Source organism: Nestor notabilis, unplaced genomic scaffold (assembly GCF_000696875.1).
Source record: "Nestor notabilis isolate BGI_N333 unplaced genomic scaffold, ASM69687v1 scaffold7141, whole genome shotgun sequence".
NCBI classification, from domain to species: domain Eukaryota; kingdom Metazoa; phylum Chordata; class Aves; order Psittaciformes; family Psittacidae; genus Nestor; species Nestor notabilis.
The window spans coordinates 1-17789 of record NW_009913261.1 but is presented as its reverse complement, the minus strand read 5'-3'; the positions used below and the strand labels follow the sequence as shown (position 1 = coordinate 17789).

The 17789-nt window shown below is 36.6% G+C and overlaps 1 protein-coding gene across 2 annotated transcripts; it reads left to right on the top strand.

Annotated features, from left to right (window-relative positions):
• Nucleotides 1-304: 304 nt before the first annotated feature.
• On the top strand, nucleotides 305-15865 carry HMGCR (3-hydroxy-3-methylglutaryl-CoA reductase). Of its 2 annotated transcripts, XM_010023114.1 has the most exons (20): nucleotides 305-330; nucleotides 3136-3331; nucleotides 3722-3833; nucleotides 4313-4400; nucleotides 4495-4579; nucleotides 5319-5424; nucleotides 6783-6889; nucleotides 7306-7422; nucleotides 8123-8274; nucleotides 8967-9211; nucleotides 9350-9522; nucleotides 9883-10077; nucleotides 10673-10831; nucleotides 10969-11126; nucleotides 12222-12327; nucleotides 13206-13376; nucleotides 14701-14841; nucleotides 14955-15113; nucleotides 15417-15571; nucleotides 15715-15865. In XM_010023114.1, the coding sequence occupies exons 1-20, from the start codon at nucleotides 305-307 to the stop codon at nucleotides 15767-15769; spliced, it is 2706 nt and encodes a 901-aa protein (XP_010021416.1). In that variant the 3' UTR covers nucleotides 15770-15865. The 2 variants fall into 2 exon arrangements, with proteins under 2 accessions (XP_010021416.1, XP_010021417.1); XM_010023115.1 differs by lacking the exons at nucleotides 305-330; nucleotides 10673-10831 and having other exon boundaries at nucleotides 3141-3331.
• The last annotated feature ends 1924 nt before the right edge of the window (nucleotides 15866-17789 follow it).

Here is a 17789-nt window from a genome sequence, read left to right as displayed (position 1 = left end):
CCTCCGCGGCTGCAGGGAGGAACCAGTCCTTCCCCGTGAAGGCCGAGCCTCGATCACAGTGGAGAGCTGTGCTCCGGCGCGAGGTTGCGGAGGGCCGGTGGTGGGCGTGCGGGAGGGTGTTTTCCCTTGCTGAAAAAAGCCGCTGCCCGGCGCTTTGACAGCGTCTGTGTGGTGTCATGTGCTGTTCAGGTGAGCTCTGCACAGGTTTTTCGCTTAGCTGTTTTTTCCACTCGCTACCTTTATAACACCGTAGCTATTGCTGAATCAGCCAGTGAGAGGTGGAAAATTTGTGCTGATCTGATAGATGGTGTTGCAGATGATTGCTCTGAGGTTAGTGAGAACTCTGTATGAGACTGCAGGTATTTCATTCAGTTACGTGGCAGATAAATTATGTAAATTATTTATGTAAACATATAACCAGTCTAGTTTGCTTTTTAGGTTCTGGCTAAGTTTTTGAAGAAGTTTCAGTTGTTTTTTGCTTACATTTTATTTTTATTCCCAGAATGGATTGGTATGCATTAGTCTCCTGGAAATTTTTGGTTGATAACAAAGGCAAATAGGAAATTATGGAATCATAGCATTATTTGCATTGGAAGGGACCTTAAAGATACCTAGCTCCATAGCCCCCACCTTGTGGATAGGGATTTATGAAACATCCCTTTTGAGCCACCATTTTGAAATTTAACAAAATTATATTAATGCTAAACTTAAATGATACTTAATATTATGTCTTGCTAATGTCAAGCTATGAGTCAGTGTAAGTATAGAAATATCCTAAACAGAATTAGAAATATAAGCTGATCATTTTACAGCACTCACTATTGCAGGATCAGTGTATGAAATCTCAAATCGATATTTTCTAGAATGGTAACTGAATAGCAAATAAACCCACGCACTTCAGGCAGGTTAAATAAACATGAAGGCTTTAAAGCATCCTTTTAGGTTAAGAGTTACTGACAGTCAATAAACCCCAAGATCAGCAGTGAGGCATCCCATATTTTATAGCAGCAGTTAACGATAAAACGTTGTCTAGTGATAGGTATTAAGGATAATTATTTTCATAATCAAATTAATGCAACTTTTCACAATTAATCTATGTGAAGCCATTTTACACTTAATAGTTTTGCTTAGAAATGTGGAAAATAATAGCTGAAGAAGGGCTTTAAAATATTTGTAGCTCTACTAAGAACTTGTTCATTGACAAGGTAGTAATTCTAACTGTCAGAATTTAGAAGTGTAGTTTTAGGACTGGTAGGACTCTATGTTATATAGTCATGTAGTAAGAACTAGTTCTATTTGTCCTGAAACAGTGTGGTATTCTAAACTATTTGTATTTTCGTAGGCCATTGCTATGCCTTTTTTATTTTTGGCATTGTTTCAAAATCTATAGTACTAAGATATATTCCTCTGGCTATGTCTTATTTTAGTATTCCTAATTAAAAGATACCTTCTATTCTGCTGAAGAAAATCAATAATGCCACTTTGGAATAGTTTTGCAAGAACGTAGTTTTACAAAAGCATATGTAGATTATATTACACAGGGGAAAAAGAAGGATAATGTTGACTTTGAAAGGAGTGGTTGTACTATGTTGTTTGTTTTTTAATAAAAGCTTTCTGTCAGGAAATAATTTATTCACAATGTCAGGAAATAATTTATTCAAAAATTCACAATTTGGTTCCATGAGCCACATAAATCCTGCTATGCCTTCACTGTGAAGGGTAGAGAAAAGTAGGTTGGTTCTGTTAGTGCTCCCATGATTCAGATTGGCTTCAGTAGGAAACCAAGATGATTCTGGTATCTTCAGAAATACTAAGCAGGTAGATTCACCCTGTCTGTTATTTTCTCCATTGAATGACAGCTTCAGTTTTGATGTCCAAGCAAAAAAAAAAAAAATATTACAGCTAGAAATACTCTGTTCCCAGAAGCCTAATGGATGGATTGTTACTTTTAAGGCAATATGAAGAGGTTTTTTAATCCACTTTGAAGTGTCAGTGTGTAGAGCCCTCAATCCTCTGTGGAAATCTAGTCAGAAATCAGTGCTAGGTTTGTACATATAAATACTGAATTACAGATTGTCTCTGCTAGCCAGGCTACTGTTTAAGCATCTTTTGTACTTCATGATATAGTAACATAATTATCTTTCATCACAGAGTTTTATAAGCTGTTGATTTTGCGTGACAAGAAAAGCAAAGTTCCAGTACTAACGTATTTGAGAGATTTTTTTGGCATTTTGTTTCTGTGGTAAAGAGCATAAGGAAACATCCTTGATGAACTTGTATAAAGGTACATCACAGATATACCTTTATACAGACAAGGATGCAGTTTTTGTAACTGAAGGATGTACAGAACATCCACATTCTCAGTTATGTGAAAAGAGGTGTGAGAATTTCTGTTGAATGTTTGTTACCTGTTGAAAGAGGATGATGAAATGGAGCAGTAACCTGGGAATTAGTTATGAGTAAAAGCACAGTGTCACAGAATACTGTATGTGAGAAGGACTTGGGCTTGAGGTGAAGAAGGAACCATTTTGAATGTGATTAACTTGAATCACTGCAGAATATTGAGCAGAAAGTAGAGAAGACACAGTCAGAGAGAGATAAAATTGCAAGTCCTGCTGTTGAAGTTGAGCATTACCAACAATGGTTAGTTGGTAATTTTGTATAGTTAAGATAATGTTTTTGGTAGGAAGAGTGAGTAGAAAGAAGGTACAGAACTTAGTGAGTGCTTACATAGGTGGTAAAAACAAGAAGTTTGAGTCAAAGTGGTATCAAAATTGTGTGACAGAAAGCTACAAAGGGATGTTGTAAGTGGTAGAGACATTAGCAAGACCTTGAAGAACCTTAGCAAGACCTTTTTATGTGTATAAAAAAAAAATAGATCGAGAAGGCAGGAGCAGATCATCTTATGTTTCAGAGGTTTATGTATAAATGTGTTTTACACGGAAGGTTGAAAGGTGGAGATTCTTACTCATCTGTTACTTAACTGGTTTTGGGGGTATTTTTTTGGGGAGGGAAATGTGTTTGTTTGGATTTGGTTTGGTTTACTCTGAGGGATGACTTTCAGAAATTTTTAGAGCTCTATCTTTTTTTCCATGAATCCTGTACTTGCTTATATGAAATGTTCTTTTGTTACAGGTTTGCTAAGTGTACAAAGAGAGTCTTGAAAATGTTGTCCAGACTCTTTCGAATGCATGGCCTTTTTGTGGCCTCTCATCCATGGGAAGTCATTGTGGGGACAGTGACTCTCACCATCTGTATGATGTCCATGAAGATGTTCACTGGGAATGATAAGATCTGTGGCTGGAATTATGAGTGCCCCAAACTTGAAGAAGTAAGGATTTAAATTCATGTATAGTACTTACTGTCAATCAGTAGATCCAGGGTTTTCAGTAGAACAAGATCAGATTGCTATATATTAGGAGGAAAGTACCTATGTAGAAACTTCTTTATTGCCTTCTTTTCCCATTATTGATACTAAAGCTGCATGCGAGCAGTGATGTGTTACAGGTGGTTTTCATTAAATCTAACTTTCAGTTGCATAGTATCTAGTGAACAAGGAGTTTATATTGTCTGGAGTATTTTAATTTTTTAAGACAGACTAGCAGTGATTCTAGCTGTGAAACTTCCTTTTTAGTGCAGGTTCACAGTGGACTTTTTTATTACTGAAACTTAATAAGTTACTACTTTATGAGCTAACAAAATTGCTTTCTATTTCAAACAGGATGTTCTGAGCAGTGACATCATCATCCTGACAATCACACGCTGTATAGCAATCCTTTACATATATTTCCAGTTCCAGAACCTAAGGCAGCTTGGATCAAAATACATTTTAGGTGCTGTATGTGATTTTTGTATTTGCTGTATGCCTTTTAATTGGTTTTGAGTATAAATTGGTAATAAATATCCAAATTCAAATACTTATGTACAGAATGGGGTTATTTCAGTTACTTGCTTCATAGCAGAATAAATTTTTGGCATGTATCAAAGTGCAATATTTTTAAAGGATTTTTGTGTAGTTATATAAACGCTGGAAATGTAGTTCTTGAAATAATTGTTTATTGTGTGAAACACTTACAAATACAGAGCTGTTCATAAGCCAGTTTTCAGTTTTGCTGATAATGAGAAGATTTGTGGCTTTTACTTCATAGAGTCTTACTTTGAAGACAATACAAATTTTAGATTTAAATATCTGTATAAAAATAGCACCTACTTCAGGACTGATCTAAAGGTATAGATTTTCTATTTTCCTCCCTATGTGTATAATAAAATTTTTCAATTCTCTCTCTCTCTTTTTTTTTTTTTTTTTTTTAAGGTATTGCTGGCCTCTTCACAATATTCTCAAGTTTTGTTTTTAGCACAGTGGTAATTCACTTCTTGGATAAAGAACTGACAGGTCTGAAGTAAGTAATGAATTGTTTTTCCAGATTTCTTGCTTGAATTTTTGTTCCTGTGCAATAAACATTGAATTTTAACATATGCCCTCCTTTTTTTCAGTGAAGCTTTACCATTCTTCCTGCTTCTGATTGATCTGTCAAGAGCAAGCGCATTAGCCAAATTTGCACTCAGTTCCAACTCGCAGGTCAGTGGGGTTGTTTTTTTTTTCTGGTTGTTTGGTTGGGTTTTTCTGCATTTGGGTTTTTTTTCTTCTTCCTTTTTTTTTTTTTTTTGCAATGGAGCTCTTGATTTTAATGTTTAAATATGTACATAATCCCATTGCAGGGTATGTGGAACTAGATGATCTTTAAGGTCCCTTCCAAGCCAAGCCATTCCATGATTCCACCAACAAAATAGCTGCAGCAGACTCCTTAGAGTTTGCCATTCATGGCTTCTGGAGGAAATACCTTTGCCCCCGGGGAAAAGGCTTAGTGTCTTTTACGTCTTCTTTCTGTCCTCTAAGTCTAGAGAGTTAAATAATGAAATAATAAAAGTTAGGATACACAACCACAAGCAACAGTGGTTGCAAGAACTTTTGAAATGCCATGACATAAGTGGCTTCTATTTTATGTCTTAAAGTGTAGAAGTCCTGTAATTAAAGTATGTGCCCATTAGTGTTTTAGGAGCTTAGAATACTGATGAACCAAAGGTAGCGAAATTAATCAAAATGAAATCATTTTATGTAAATAAAGACTGTTGAACTTACAGGAAATAAAGCAATTGAAGAATATATGCTCTCATAATAGTTCATTTTCAATATATGTTTTATAAGGACTTATCACCATACTACTATTCAATTTACTAATCATGTACTAATTATGTTATGTATACTCCCTTAATTTGATTTCTGTCTTTATATTAATGTACAGAAATTTTCTTTTTAGGATGAAGTTAGAGAAAATATTTCACGTGGAATGGCAATTTTAGGCCCTACATTTACACTGGATGCACTTGTGGAGTGTCTTGTGATCGGTGTTGGTACTATGTCAGGTGAGCAATACAATCTAAGGGCAAAAACAATCTTTCAGTCTAAATCTTGAAAAGCGTTGGGATATCGAGAGTTTCAAATAATCGTTGTTACCCACAAGAGTGGAGTGACTTAATTTTTTTTATTTTTTTTTTACCTTCCTAGTTAGCCTGTATTACTAGTTTCCTGCAGATATGAATAATATGTTGAAATACAGATAACAGTAGGAATGAACTTCTGTGCAGCTGCTTTTGTGAAATTAAGACTTCATTCCTGTTGTTGCTGTTAATGTCTTGAAAGAGCTGCTAAAATTTTCTCTCGGGCATTCTTAAAAATGAGTTGCACTTCCAGCACATGTACACTTATTTCATATTTTTGCAGAAATGGAGCATTTCTAAAAATGACACCAGGCAATTACTCTAGTTAAAATAAAAATAACCAATCTTTTAAATGGTTGGATTTTTTTTTTCCCCGCCAATCTTTTGATCTTCATTTAGTTCTGTGTGCAGTAGCAGTTATATTTCCTTAAAAAGAGAACAGTTAAATGTAATAAATGAAGGATTTTCAAGTGTAAATAACTGTTTTCTTTGTAAAATAAATCAAAGTGCCATAATTAGGACTAAAGAAGGTTTTTGTTTGCATGTTTGTTTTTGTCTGTTGCTTGGGGGTTTTTCTGGAGGGTAGGGGTGGTGTTTAAGTTGTCTTGCATACCATAAAGGCATCTTTCAATGCACTTGCTTCTCAAACTTTTTTGGATTTCTTCAGGGTACTGTGTATTAATATGCTGTTTTCCTGTTTACATCTAGGAAAAAAACCCTTGTTTTGTTGTAGCATATAGTTGATTTCTTTTTATTTGCTTTCTTTTTTTTTTTCTTTCAAATATTTATGCTGTTAGCTCTTTAATCTTTACTAAGGAAGTTCTGTAAAGTATGTGTGACATGCCTAACTGACTTTCTGAATACCCTGCTGGTGGAGAGTAGGTGGGGCATAAAGTGTTTCTTACTGGCTACCTTTCAGAAGGGATTTTGATACATAATGTCAGCTAACTGTTCTTTGCTTAGATAAGTGAGGAGTTTCAAGCTTTCAATGTGAAGCTTTAAAATCTTGAACTATAATTATTTGTGTGTACTTAGACTTTAGAAGTTTCTGTAAATACTGTACCATAAATACATACTGTGCTTAGAATAAACTACTGCACAATGGCTAAGAATAAACTAATGCACAAACAAGTAACATTCTCATTTTTTATTGATCTAGACAGGTCACTCTCTAATTTGCAGTGTCAGTTCAGTGGTTTCTTTCTTACTTCTGCAACACTTCAAGTATACAGAAAGCCCATTGCATATACAAATGTAAGAAATGTTGGGTTTTTTTTATGTAGGTGTACGACAACTTGAAATTATGTGCTGCTTTGGCTGTATGTCTGTCCTTGCCAACTACTTTGTCTTCATGACCTTCTTTCCAGCTTGTGTGTCCTTGGTATTAGAGGTAAGACCAGCTTCAAGACAAGACCAAGCTTAACATTCAGACCTTGTGCTTCCTGTAGGCTTTACATTTCTCCATGGAATTACACACCAGCATGTTTGTCTTCTTTGCAAAGCAGAGGAAATGCACAAAAAGAGTTATGGTGGCCGAGCTGATAACAGTAACTTGTTAATGCCACTGTAAATGAGTCACACTCAGTGGTGAGTTCTGACCTAAAGCAGAGTAAATTAATTATATGATAAACTATCATCTGCCCAGGTTTTTCACAATTTACAGTCTAACATAGGCTAAACAGTAGATTGTAGGCTCTCTGCTTATAATTTGTTAGCGATCAAATAGAAATACAATGTCAAAGCTTGCTTGTTGGTTCTTCTGATATGTACTAAATATGACCTGTTTTAAATTTTGTTATTTTTCAGCTTTCGAGAGAGAGTCGTGAAGGGCGTCCTATATGGCAGCTTAGTCATTTTGCTCGTGTTCTGGAAGAAGAAGAAAATAAACCAAATCCTGTAACACAAAGAGTCAAAATGATTATGGTTTGTGGCTCTTTTTCACCTGTGGTTACACAGTCAGTATGATGTACTAGTGCAATTAATCAAGCTTCTGTTTCCTATAGATTTGTATTCTGCATCCCATTAGTCTAGTTTACCATGGTAATTTAATAACACCCCCTGTATGTACACCTGAAGTCTTCCTGCATATGCCATTTCTGTGACAAACACTCAGGGCTTTTGCATGTGTACTAATTCCTTCCTTCTTACACTGAGGGTGGCAGAGCACTGGAACAGGCTGCCCAGGGGGCTTGTGGAGTCTCCCACTCCAGAGGCATTCAAAACCTGCCTGGATGCGTTCCTGTGTAACTTGCTCTAGGTGGCCCTGCCTTGGCAGCAGGGTCGGACTAGATGCCCTCCAGAGGTCCCTTCAAACCCTCATGATTCTGTGATTCTTACCCCCAGGTACCCTCAGCTCCCTTGCTTATTGAGCAAGTGGAATGATGTGGTGGGACAGGTTCAAAGCTGAGTGTTATCATGATAGGCCAAAATGGGTGTTGTATGAGAGGTGTGGAAAATTGGCCTTTAGCTTTAGACTTTTGGGGAATGGAAAACAAACACACACACAAAAAAAACCCCAAGCCAACCAAAAAAACCTAGAGAATGTTTAAATCTTAGTGTGTCAAATACCCAGATACCTAGTTACACTTGAAAAATTAATACCTGTTTTGTGTTTTGAATACAGTCGCTGGGTTTGGTTCTTGTTCATGCCCACAGCCGTTGGATAGTGGAACCAGCTGCTCAAAACAGTACTGTAGAAAATTCAGTGGGATTGGATGAGAACGCACCAAAGAGAATTGAACCTAATGTTTCATTATGGCAGTTCTACCTTTCTCGGTAGGTGACTTCACAAAAGAGAGCTGTTTCCTTCATTAGAGTGTATTATCCAGCTACCAAGCTGTGGTCCTAGGGTGCAACACTTGTAAACTAAGATCTAGGGTATCTTTGAACCAGAGGTGACATTTCATAAGAAAGATTTCAATATTATGCTGTTAATCCAATCTCGTTGAAGTAATCAAGAACTGATCAGGAGCCAGCTGTCCTGTATGCATCAGAATGCTACCTTTTTCCACTAGCACTGACACCTTTCAGAGCACACTGTAAAATAAATTTTGTGACTGCATGAGAGTAATTATTTATGTGGAGCTTCTGACCATTCACACACAAGGGCAAAAAGCACAAAAGCCATGTCACTATTGCTTTTCCTTCAGCTCAACTGAAGTTAGCAGCAATGGTGGTTCTGTGTTACTTCTGAAAGCTCAGAACTCTGGTTTAGGGGGGTTTTACACCTCATAGCAGTTCAGCTAGCATCATAGTAGTCATTCTTGGTAGAGGATGATAATTGAAACTTTCTACTTTATCATTGGTAGAAGATGCCTTTTGACTGGAATTTCTGTAACAGTATAAATTATGATGAAATTCTTGCACTTTCTAAAGCAAAGGGGTGCCAGAATGCTGTTTATAAACAACAAATTGTATGTACCATGTATTTACTTTTTGTTTGGTTTTGTACTTTTTGTCTGTTTTAGAATGGCCAGTATGGATATTGAACAAGTAATCACTCTTGGATTAGCCCTGCTCCTTGCTGTCAAATACATCTTCTTTGAGCAAGCAGAGACTGAATCCACACTCTCACTGAAGAATCCCATAACGTCTCCAGTGATGGTCCAGAAAAAGGTTTCAGAGAATTGTTGCAGGAAGCAATCTGGAATTCTGAAAAACAATCAGAAATCTAACACATTAGAAGCAGCTTTAGTTCCCAAAGACAGAAATGGTAAATTTTAGCGTTTTGAAGTCTGAAACTATTTCTGAGTATTTGGACAAATACTGAAATTTGTGTTTGTCTGTTGTATTTGGAATCAGAACTCCAGAAATTTGTAAACCAAAGTTCATTTTAATTGTCTTTATGCAGCTGAAGTCATAAAACCTGTATTAGCAGAGTCATCAACCAAGGCTACATTTGTAGTTGGCAGCTGCAATCCTGTGGAAACATCTTCATTTCCTCATGGAAAAGAAGAAGAAATTGAGTTACCAAAAGAACCTCGTTCTATTGAGGAATGTGTTAGTATACTTGGAAACGCAGAGGTATGGAAAAATAAGGGTTCTGGAGTGTTTTTGGTTTGGTTTTTGTTTGTTTGGGTTTTTGTTTGTTTGTTTGTTTTTAAAAAAAACCTCACTGCAACATCTGATTGAAGAATTCTTCAGTTAATTTTCCAGATTTTAAATGATCCCATTGATTGTAACATCATTATTGAGAAAATTCTATGCTTTTAATAACTTCTTGATCACATCCTGGCCTACTATAAAACGTGACACTGGCAGTTGGTTCCTTTAGATGTACTCTCATAATGTCAAAGTAAACTTGTTACTTGTTTTCATTTGGAAACATCTAAAAGGATTTTCACCGAGAGAATCTGTTCTTTCTTTCCTCCTTCTCGTTTCCAGAAAGGAGCAAAATTCCTTACTGATGCTGAGGTCATCAGCTTAGTTAATGCTAAGCATATTCCTGCATACAAACTGGAAACCCTGATGGAAACTCAGGAGCGAGGTGTGTCCATTCGCAGACAGATGTTATCTAAGAAACTCCCTGAACCTTCATCTTTGCAGTATCTTCCATACAGGAATTACAATTACTCCTTGGTAAGTAAAAGGCAGACAAGCAAAATTCACTCTAAAACCATTTTCCGAATAGATGAGATGCATGCTTAAAGTGATACATATAAGTTAAAACATGAGCTTGGTAAAAACTGATGTAGAATATAAAAAAAGGCATACCTAAGGCACTACCTGTTATTGTTCTTAATGTTTTTAAACCGAGGGAGGTGGGTGAGTTTTGCTCACTCAAAAACTTAAAAAATATTTCTGACTGAAGTGTGCAGCTGCCTTATCTCAGAAATGCAGAATTCTGCTAATACTGAGCCTGAATTCAGCTGAATGGTAATACTGCCTGGAGCTCAAGTTAAAATGGAAGTTTATTTAAAACTCATTTAACAGTATGAGCGTCTTTTTAATACTGTTTAAGACTTAATAAGATGCAATACATCCGCCAAATACTAGATTTGAACAGTATTAGCTGTTGATAGCAATAGCTATAGCTATTCACTTTTTGAGGTGGGAGTTGGTTACTTTAAGGGTGGGGTTGTGGGTTTTCTCTAAGATACCACAGGCACTGCATGTAACATGCTGTTTCACTGTAGTGAAACTTTAGTGATACCTTTTGTATTCTTTTTGTAAGGTTATGGGAGCTTGCTGTGAGAACGTGATTGGATATATGCCTATTCCTGTAGGCGTAGCAGGACCACTATTTCTGGATAACAAAGAGTTTCAGGTCCCAATGGCAACAACAGAAGGTTGTCTTGTAGCAAGCACTAACAGAGGATGTAGAGCAATATGTGTAAGTATTGCTTGACTAGCTTGAAAACTTTATATATTATAGAATGTATTTGGTATGATAGAAGGCATGTTTCTGGCTTCCTAAAAACTAAAACTCACTGTCAGTAATCTTTGTTTCCCTTCTGCTTTGATTTTTAGCTTGGTGGAGGAGCACGTAGCCGCGTTCTGGCAGATGGGATGACTCGAGGACCTGTTGTAAGGCTGCCCACTGCTTGCCAGGCTGCAGAAGTGAAAGTTTGGCTTGAAAGCCCTGAAGGCTTTAAAATAATGAAGGAAGCTTTTGACAGCACAAGTAGGTGAGTACAATAGCTATTCCAGCCTTATTTCCTGACATAAGACTTCTGTGGCTCCTAACTCGGTTGTTTGGTTGTTTTTTTTTTTCCCTTTGGCATACTGCAATACAGGAAATTAGATCTTTATTTTGGCTGTCCCATGTAATGTGAATCTGTGAGAACAGAAGTCACTTTGGTTATGGGCCAAGGCTAGTAGTAAACATTTCCCAATGAAAAGTGGTAAACAACTGTATCTTGGCAACAATTGTTTGCATTGCATAAGATATTTATTTTATTTAAGCATTTAAAAATAAACAGAAAAGCTTACTTGAATTCCTAGTAGTTACTATGAAAAAAGTAATTTGAAGTTTGGAATCTAGCCTTTCAGATGATATTACTAATGCTAAGAATTAATTTGTGAGGTTCCAGAGAATACACGATAAACTAATGCTAGAACTGAAATGCTGAAAACTGTGAAACAGTATTAAGAACAAGTCTGCTTCAAACCCTACAGTTCTTTTTCTGAGATTTATGATTACATGCTCATAGAGAGATTTCCTTATCAGATTTGCTTCTTATGAATGTTACAAGTGTCAGCTAAGTTCATACATGTGTTTTGGCCAGAATCAACTCATGCTGCTGTTTAAATGCAGTATTTCTTGGTTTGTGTTTCACCTGTGGAAGATAGCTTCACAGAAGATAGTGTTGATACTGTTGTTGTTGAAGATGATAGCATGCGTTTTGCCTTGCTGTAAAACTGATGTAAGAATTTCCTAAGGCCTCATTTTTAATTCATACCTGGTAGTTAGATGTTTTAAGGAATGCAAATGAATTAAATTTATGTCAGCACTTCAGGATATTTTATTTCATGAAGTTCATAGAAGACATAGAAAACATACAAAGGAAGCAAACACTTTTGCAGTGAATGTTTTTAAAGCATTCACTCGAGAGGACTATGTTCATGGTAGCTGAAGGCTTTTTCCTGTGCCTCCTGTGAGAGAGGAGGAACACAGTGTTGTTAACAGTGCTATCTGCAATGATTTACTGTCATTTTGCCACTTAAAACTAATTTAATCTTTTCCCTTGAGGACTGTAAGTAATAGTTGAATTTTCTTGCAGGTTTGCCCGCCTACAAAAACTTCTCATCAGTTTGGCTGGTCGTAACCTTTATATCCGTTTTCAGTCTGGAACGGGGGATGCAATGGGAATGAATATGATTTCAAAAGTAAGGACCAGTCCCATGAAGACTCTTTTGTCAAGATGTCTTTTAAGAATAAATAAATTGTAGCCTACGAATCTGTGACTACCTGGCATGTGAAGACAAAGATAAGACTTAGCACTATTGGCAGTGCTATAAAATAATACATGTGTTCAACCTTGTCAACTATAAACAAGAATAGGATGAGAACAATGCAAGAAAAATAACTTCATATTTTATGGGTTTTTATTATTATTTAAAGGAAGTATTCTTGGTAAGATAAGCTGGTTGCTCTGTTGCTTTGGGCCGAAGATTTTATCCCACAGTAATTAATCTGTTACTGTTAAGTGATGTCCTTTATCAATTCCTTGTAAATAAAGGTTTAGGTATTTGGTGAATGGCAGTGGAGGGATGTCCTCCAGGTTTTTTTATTTGTCTTTATGCAAACATGGAGGAATCTGGGACATGACCCATAGATTGTTGGGATGCTTTGTGCTGCTTGAGATCAATACTCTTTGCCAGACCTTCTGTCTGATTTTCTAGTGTAGAGAAGCTCTTTCCACTACATGCAAAATGCATTTGTTTCATGCCTGTAGTGTTTGTCTTAGTTCATGTTGTATCTTCAGCATGGTAAAAGCACCTGGTATGTATCCAGAGAGTTCATATGCACAGGGGAAAAAACAGCTATTCCCTATGTAATTGCCAAAGTGTTTAGTAAAAAAGATAGTGATAACTGGAGTTTTCTTCTCCTGGTCCAGGTTCCTTCCTGAAGCTATGTTCATTTGTTCAACTGTAACTGATGATCTGATTAGACTTAGTCTAATCTTGCTGTCCCACTGTCCTTGAGTAGCTTGTTTTGCAACCGTAATGATAGTGTTGCCTTTTATCTGTTTCTCTTCTAACAGGGTACTGAAAAAGCACTGATAAGGTTGAATGAAGAGTTTCCTGATCTCCAGGTTATAGCTATTAGTGGCAACTATTGCACAGACAAAAAACCTGCTGCTATAAACTGGATAGAAGGAAGAGGGAAGTCTGTTGTCTGTGAAGCAGTCATTCCAGCCAAGGTTGTTAAAGAAGTAAGTGTTTGCTTTCTTTTACTGTTTTATAAAAATGCATACATTTTACAAAACCTGTCTTGCATCATAATTATTAAGTTGTTTTCCAGGTGAGAATAATTCCTACTTGTATTTTCAGGTACAGCTGTAAATAAGCCATTTTTCTTTCATTGTCTCTTCTGACATAATGTGCATATATGTAATATGCATATAGATAAAGACAAAGTTGAAGGCATTAGGATTTTTACTTTTTACTTTTGAAGAATTATGCCAGTTTGTCAGACCTTTACACATAAGGCTTTGCCTGTCATTAAACCATGTGTTTTTGATCATTTCACTCTGTTGTCTCTCACACAAACCTGATATTCTCATTAAGGTTCATATGTCTCTACTACAGTGAAAACAGATAATCAGGTGCTTCACATAATTCCAAAGCTGCCTTAGTGTCTTGCATGACGAAGGGTAATCCTTATAAGCAGTGTCACTTCTAGCCCCTGGCAAACTTGCCTTTTATCGTAAGCACTATCTTAGATTCACTTCCATCTGAGCTCAGCTGTCTGGCTATGTGCATCAGACCAAATCCATTGCCTGTTACCTGGTGTCCAGCACTGGCCAGGAGAGACAATAGCCAGGGAAGAATTTGCTGCACTGTACTCAGAATAGTATTCCATCAACTTGTTCAAGATTTTCTGAAGTGGTGCTTTCAAATCGGATGGATTTGGTTTTTTGTTTGTTTTCCCCAGTAACTTGTCCAGTCCCTTTTGCTAAACTATGTAAACGATTTCACAGCAGAGCTACAGCTGTTGTCAGAACTACCTTCTTGCTGTTGATTCCATTTGATGGAGCCCTAGTTTTATATTGGAAGAGATACATGAGACTTTTATCTTCGCTCTTCTGCTCAAGATTTTACAGTTTTAACACAGCCCTTGCACCTTTCCAGCTACTCTTATTTTCAGACTGAAAGTACTAGTTTCTCTATGAGGAATGAATAAAAAGACTGTTCCAGTGTGTCTCTGAACCTGCTTATCTCTGGACCTTTTTCAGTTTTGAAATTTCTAAATGCTGAGTACAGAGGTGGACACAGTATTCCAAAAGTGTGTGAGCTTTTCTTAAAGGCCTGTGCAAGTCCAAACCCTTTGCACTGCCCTTTCCATTGTTACGTGAACAATGCAGCCTACATTTGAAAGAGCTCCTTGTGAGCAAAACCAAAAGCAGCTATATAGGACAAGGACCGAGTTGAATTCCATGTGGATGCAAACAAGGGGCAAAGGCTTATTAATCATAACTAGAGCATTTCTACTCCTGCCTAAGGAATGGTGTAGTAAAAATCTACCACTTTGTCTAGGTATTGAAAACAACTACAGAAGATATAGTTGAAGTCAATATCAACAAGAATTTGGTGGGTTCTGCGATGGCTGGTAGCATAGGTGGCTACAATGCACATGCAGCAAACATTGTGACAGCTATCTACATTGCCTGTGGTCAGGTAGGTTTGTCTTACTCTGATTAACTTAGGTTTTCTTTAGTAGTAATTCTTACCCAAATGCTTAGTTAACGGAATGTTTTGGTTTCGTTTTGCTTCTCCTTCTTGTTCTGAAGGACGCTGCACAGAACGTGGGCAGCTCTAATTGCATCACTTTGATGGAGCGAACTGGTTCCACCAACAAAGACCTGTACATCAGCTGCACAATGCCTTCTATTGAAATAGGAACTGTTGGCGGAGGCACCAACTTGCTCCCACAGCAGGCCTGTTTGCAGGTATAAATCAGGAAGTTTAAAGCAACTTAGCTGTTTCAATCTAAGCTCACCTTCATGTTGTGTATATTGTGTTTGAATAATGTTGTGGGAAGGAGCTTCTTGAAACTTGGAGGATTTGACATTAAAATTTTAGAATTATCTAATGAACTGTTTTCATGTATTGAGTTTCTAAAGCTTAAGATGTTTAATATTAAAATTATTTAAAGCTAGTTCATGAGAGATAATTTGTAAAGACTTCTATACTAAATATAGCATAAGTTGACTTAGATTTCATAGCATAATATTGCATATTTTTCTCCCCAGATGTTGGGGGTTCAGGGTGCAAGCCAAGATAACCCTGGTGAAAATGCCCGTCAGCTTGCTAAAATTGTTTGTGCCACAGTGATGGCAGGGGAGTTGTCACTGATGGCTGCTCTTGCAGCTGGGCACCTTGTCAGGAGCCACATGATCCACAACAGGTAAGAAACAGAAAACTTCTTGTCTTTGCTGATTTGCCCTTCTTCAAAGTACACAAGATTCAATAATAAGGAAGTGAATAATAGAAACATGTAATAGCAGTGTAACATTTTAACTAATGTAATTATCTTACTGTTTTTATTAGGTCAAAAGTAAACCTACAAGATCTTCAAGGAACCTGCACTAAGAAGGCAGCTTGAATACTAAAATGGCTTTGAAAGGAAGAGTTGCTCTAGCAACTGACCAGATATATGGGGATAAAAAAAAACAAAACCAAAATCTGTGAAGTTTAAAATGAAAATCACCTTTAACATAATGATGTCTGTGTAAGATGGAAGTGAGAGATCAAGGGACTTGAGTGACACTACTTATGCCTTTGACTTTCTTCAGTGGTTAGAGATGACTTCATAAAAGAAGTCTTGAGCGTGGCTTTGGAATTCTGGCTCTTACACATCATTTTCTAAAGGGGCAGTCTTATGTTTTTGCAGGCTGAGATTATTTTGATTTGTAAGCTCCTGGTGACTACCGAAAAGTGATATAATGTACTTTGTACATTTACAAAAAAAAGTTTGTTCTACATTTGGCTTGGATGCGCAGGTCCTTGCCATCCTTATGTTCTGGTTAGACAAGTGTGTTTTTTAAAGTGATGGCAAGCCTGATCACTTCCCATGAAATCCCAATTTTAATTTTGTTCACATGTAAAACTTACGTTTTAGGCTATAAGAAATTTTTACTGAATCGTTGTAGTTTTTATAGAAACCTCAGTATATGTAGTACTGAATTTGCTGCTGCTTCAGCTAAGCAGCATTCAACGTTTCAACTCCACAGTTTAGGTTATTACTTTATGGAAAACTTGTGACCTATAAAGTTCTGAACTGTTAAGTATAATTGGTACTGAAGTAGGGAAAAACAGTGTCTTCATCTGTTTTGTTACTTAGTCCAGGTAGAATAAAAAGATTTTGAAACTGGTAACTCCAAAAACTGTTATGTGTCAGGCAGGTGTTTAAACAAATGCAGTTTCTCAAACTCCTTTTGATAAGAGTGCATTCAAGTAACAGGAGTCACGAACAGATGTTTACACTTCTTTTAAAGGAAGTCTCTCAAGGTACAGTGTGTGTGTATATTCCTAATTATTATTTTTAAGTGTTTGACACCTATTCCCCAGGAATATGTGTGTATCCACTGTTTCAGCTGAGATGAAATGAAGCCAGAAAATCACACTGTTCTCTTAACAGTAGGGGATTTTCTATTTTAATTCCTTTTAAACTTTCTTTTTGAGCGGGGAGTATTTATTTTAAGAAGAAATCTTACCCTTTTTTCAATGAAAAGTACTAATTAAGGGAATTAAATGAAATTATATGTTAATGCAACAAGCAGTTTTTGTATTAAAGTACTGTACTTGGACCAGTGAAGCAGTCTCAGGTGTTCTTAATGTAATAGAGAAAACACAAGTTTATTCTGGTTTGATTCACTTTTGGGAATATTGCTAAATGCATCACCATGCCTAGTTAATCACAGGAGGGAAATTGTTAATGTGCATAATGATGGGGTGTTTTTTGTTCGGTTTTGGGTTTTTCGTTTGCTTTTTTTGGGGAGAGATTGGTGGATTGGACTGGGTATCTTGCTGGAATGCGGTGGCATTACTGCAGGTGGTATTGTGTGGCATTCCTTGAGGGGTGACTAGCAGAGGTGCTCTTCTAATGTGCAGATTTGGTATAAATCATTATTAGTTGTTTTGTAGTACATCAGCAGATTCATACCACTGTAATGAGCTCATAAAGCAAATGTGCAAGCATGAGGACATACTACATGCTAGATATGTTACGATAATATGTAAATATCAACTATCGCAAATGCTTATCTTACTGCAGTATTGTTGCTAATTGCTACCATTTTAAGGAAAGCTGGAACTACTTTGCTTTTATGTTCATTCAGTGACCTTATTTAAAGTAACATGGTCCTGGCAATAAATGGTGGTTCAGTGTTCAGTTTGGTGGATTTAACTGACATTCTGTCTTGCAGAATTAACATTTTGTATCATTACTAAATTGTGTACATTTTGGTACAGAACTACTTTTTCAGTTTCAGTAAAACAATGGAGAACATGTTGGCTTAATGGTGATATTTTAAGGTTACTTCATGACTTAGTGCATATCCTAACAGACAACATGACATATGAGGGTTAAGGAAAACATGGCTGGCATACAGTACTAAACACAG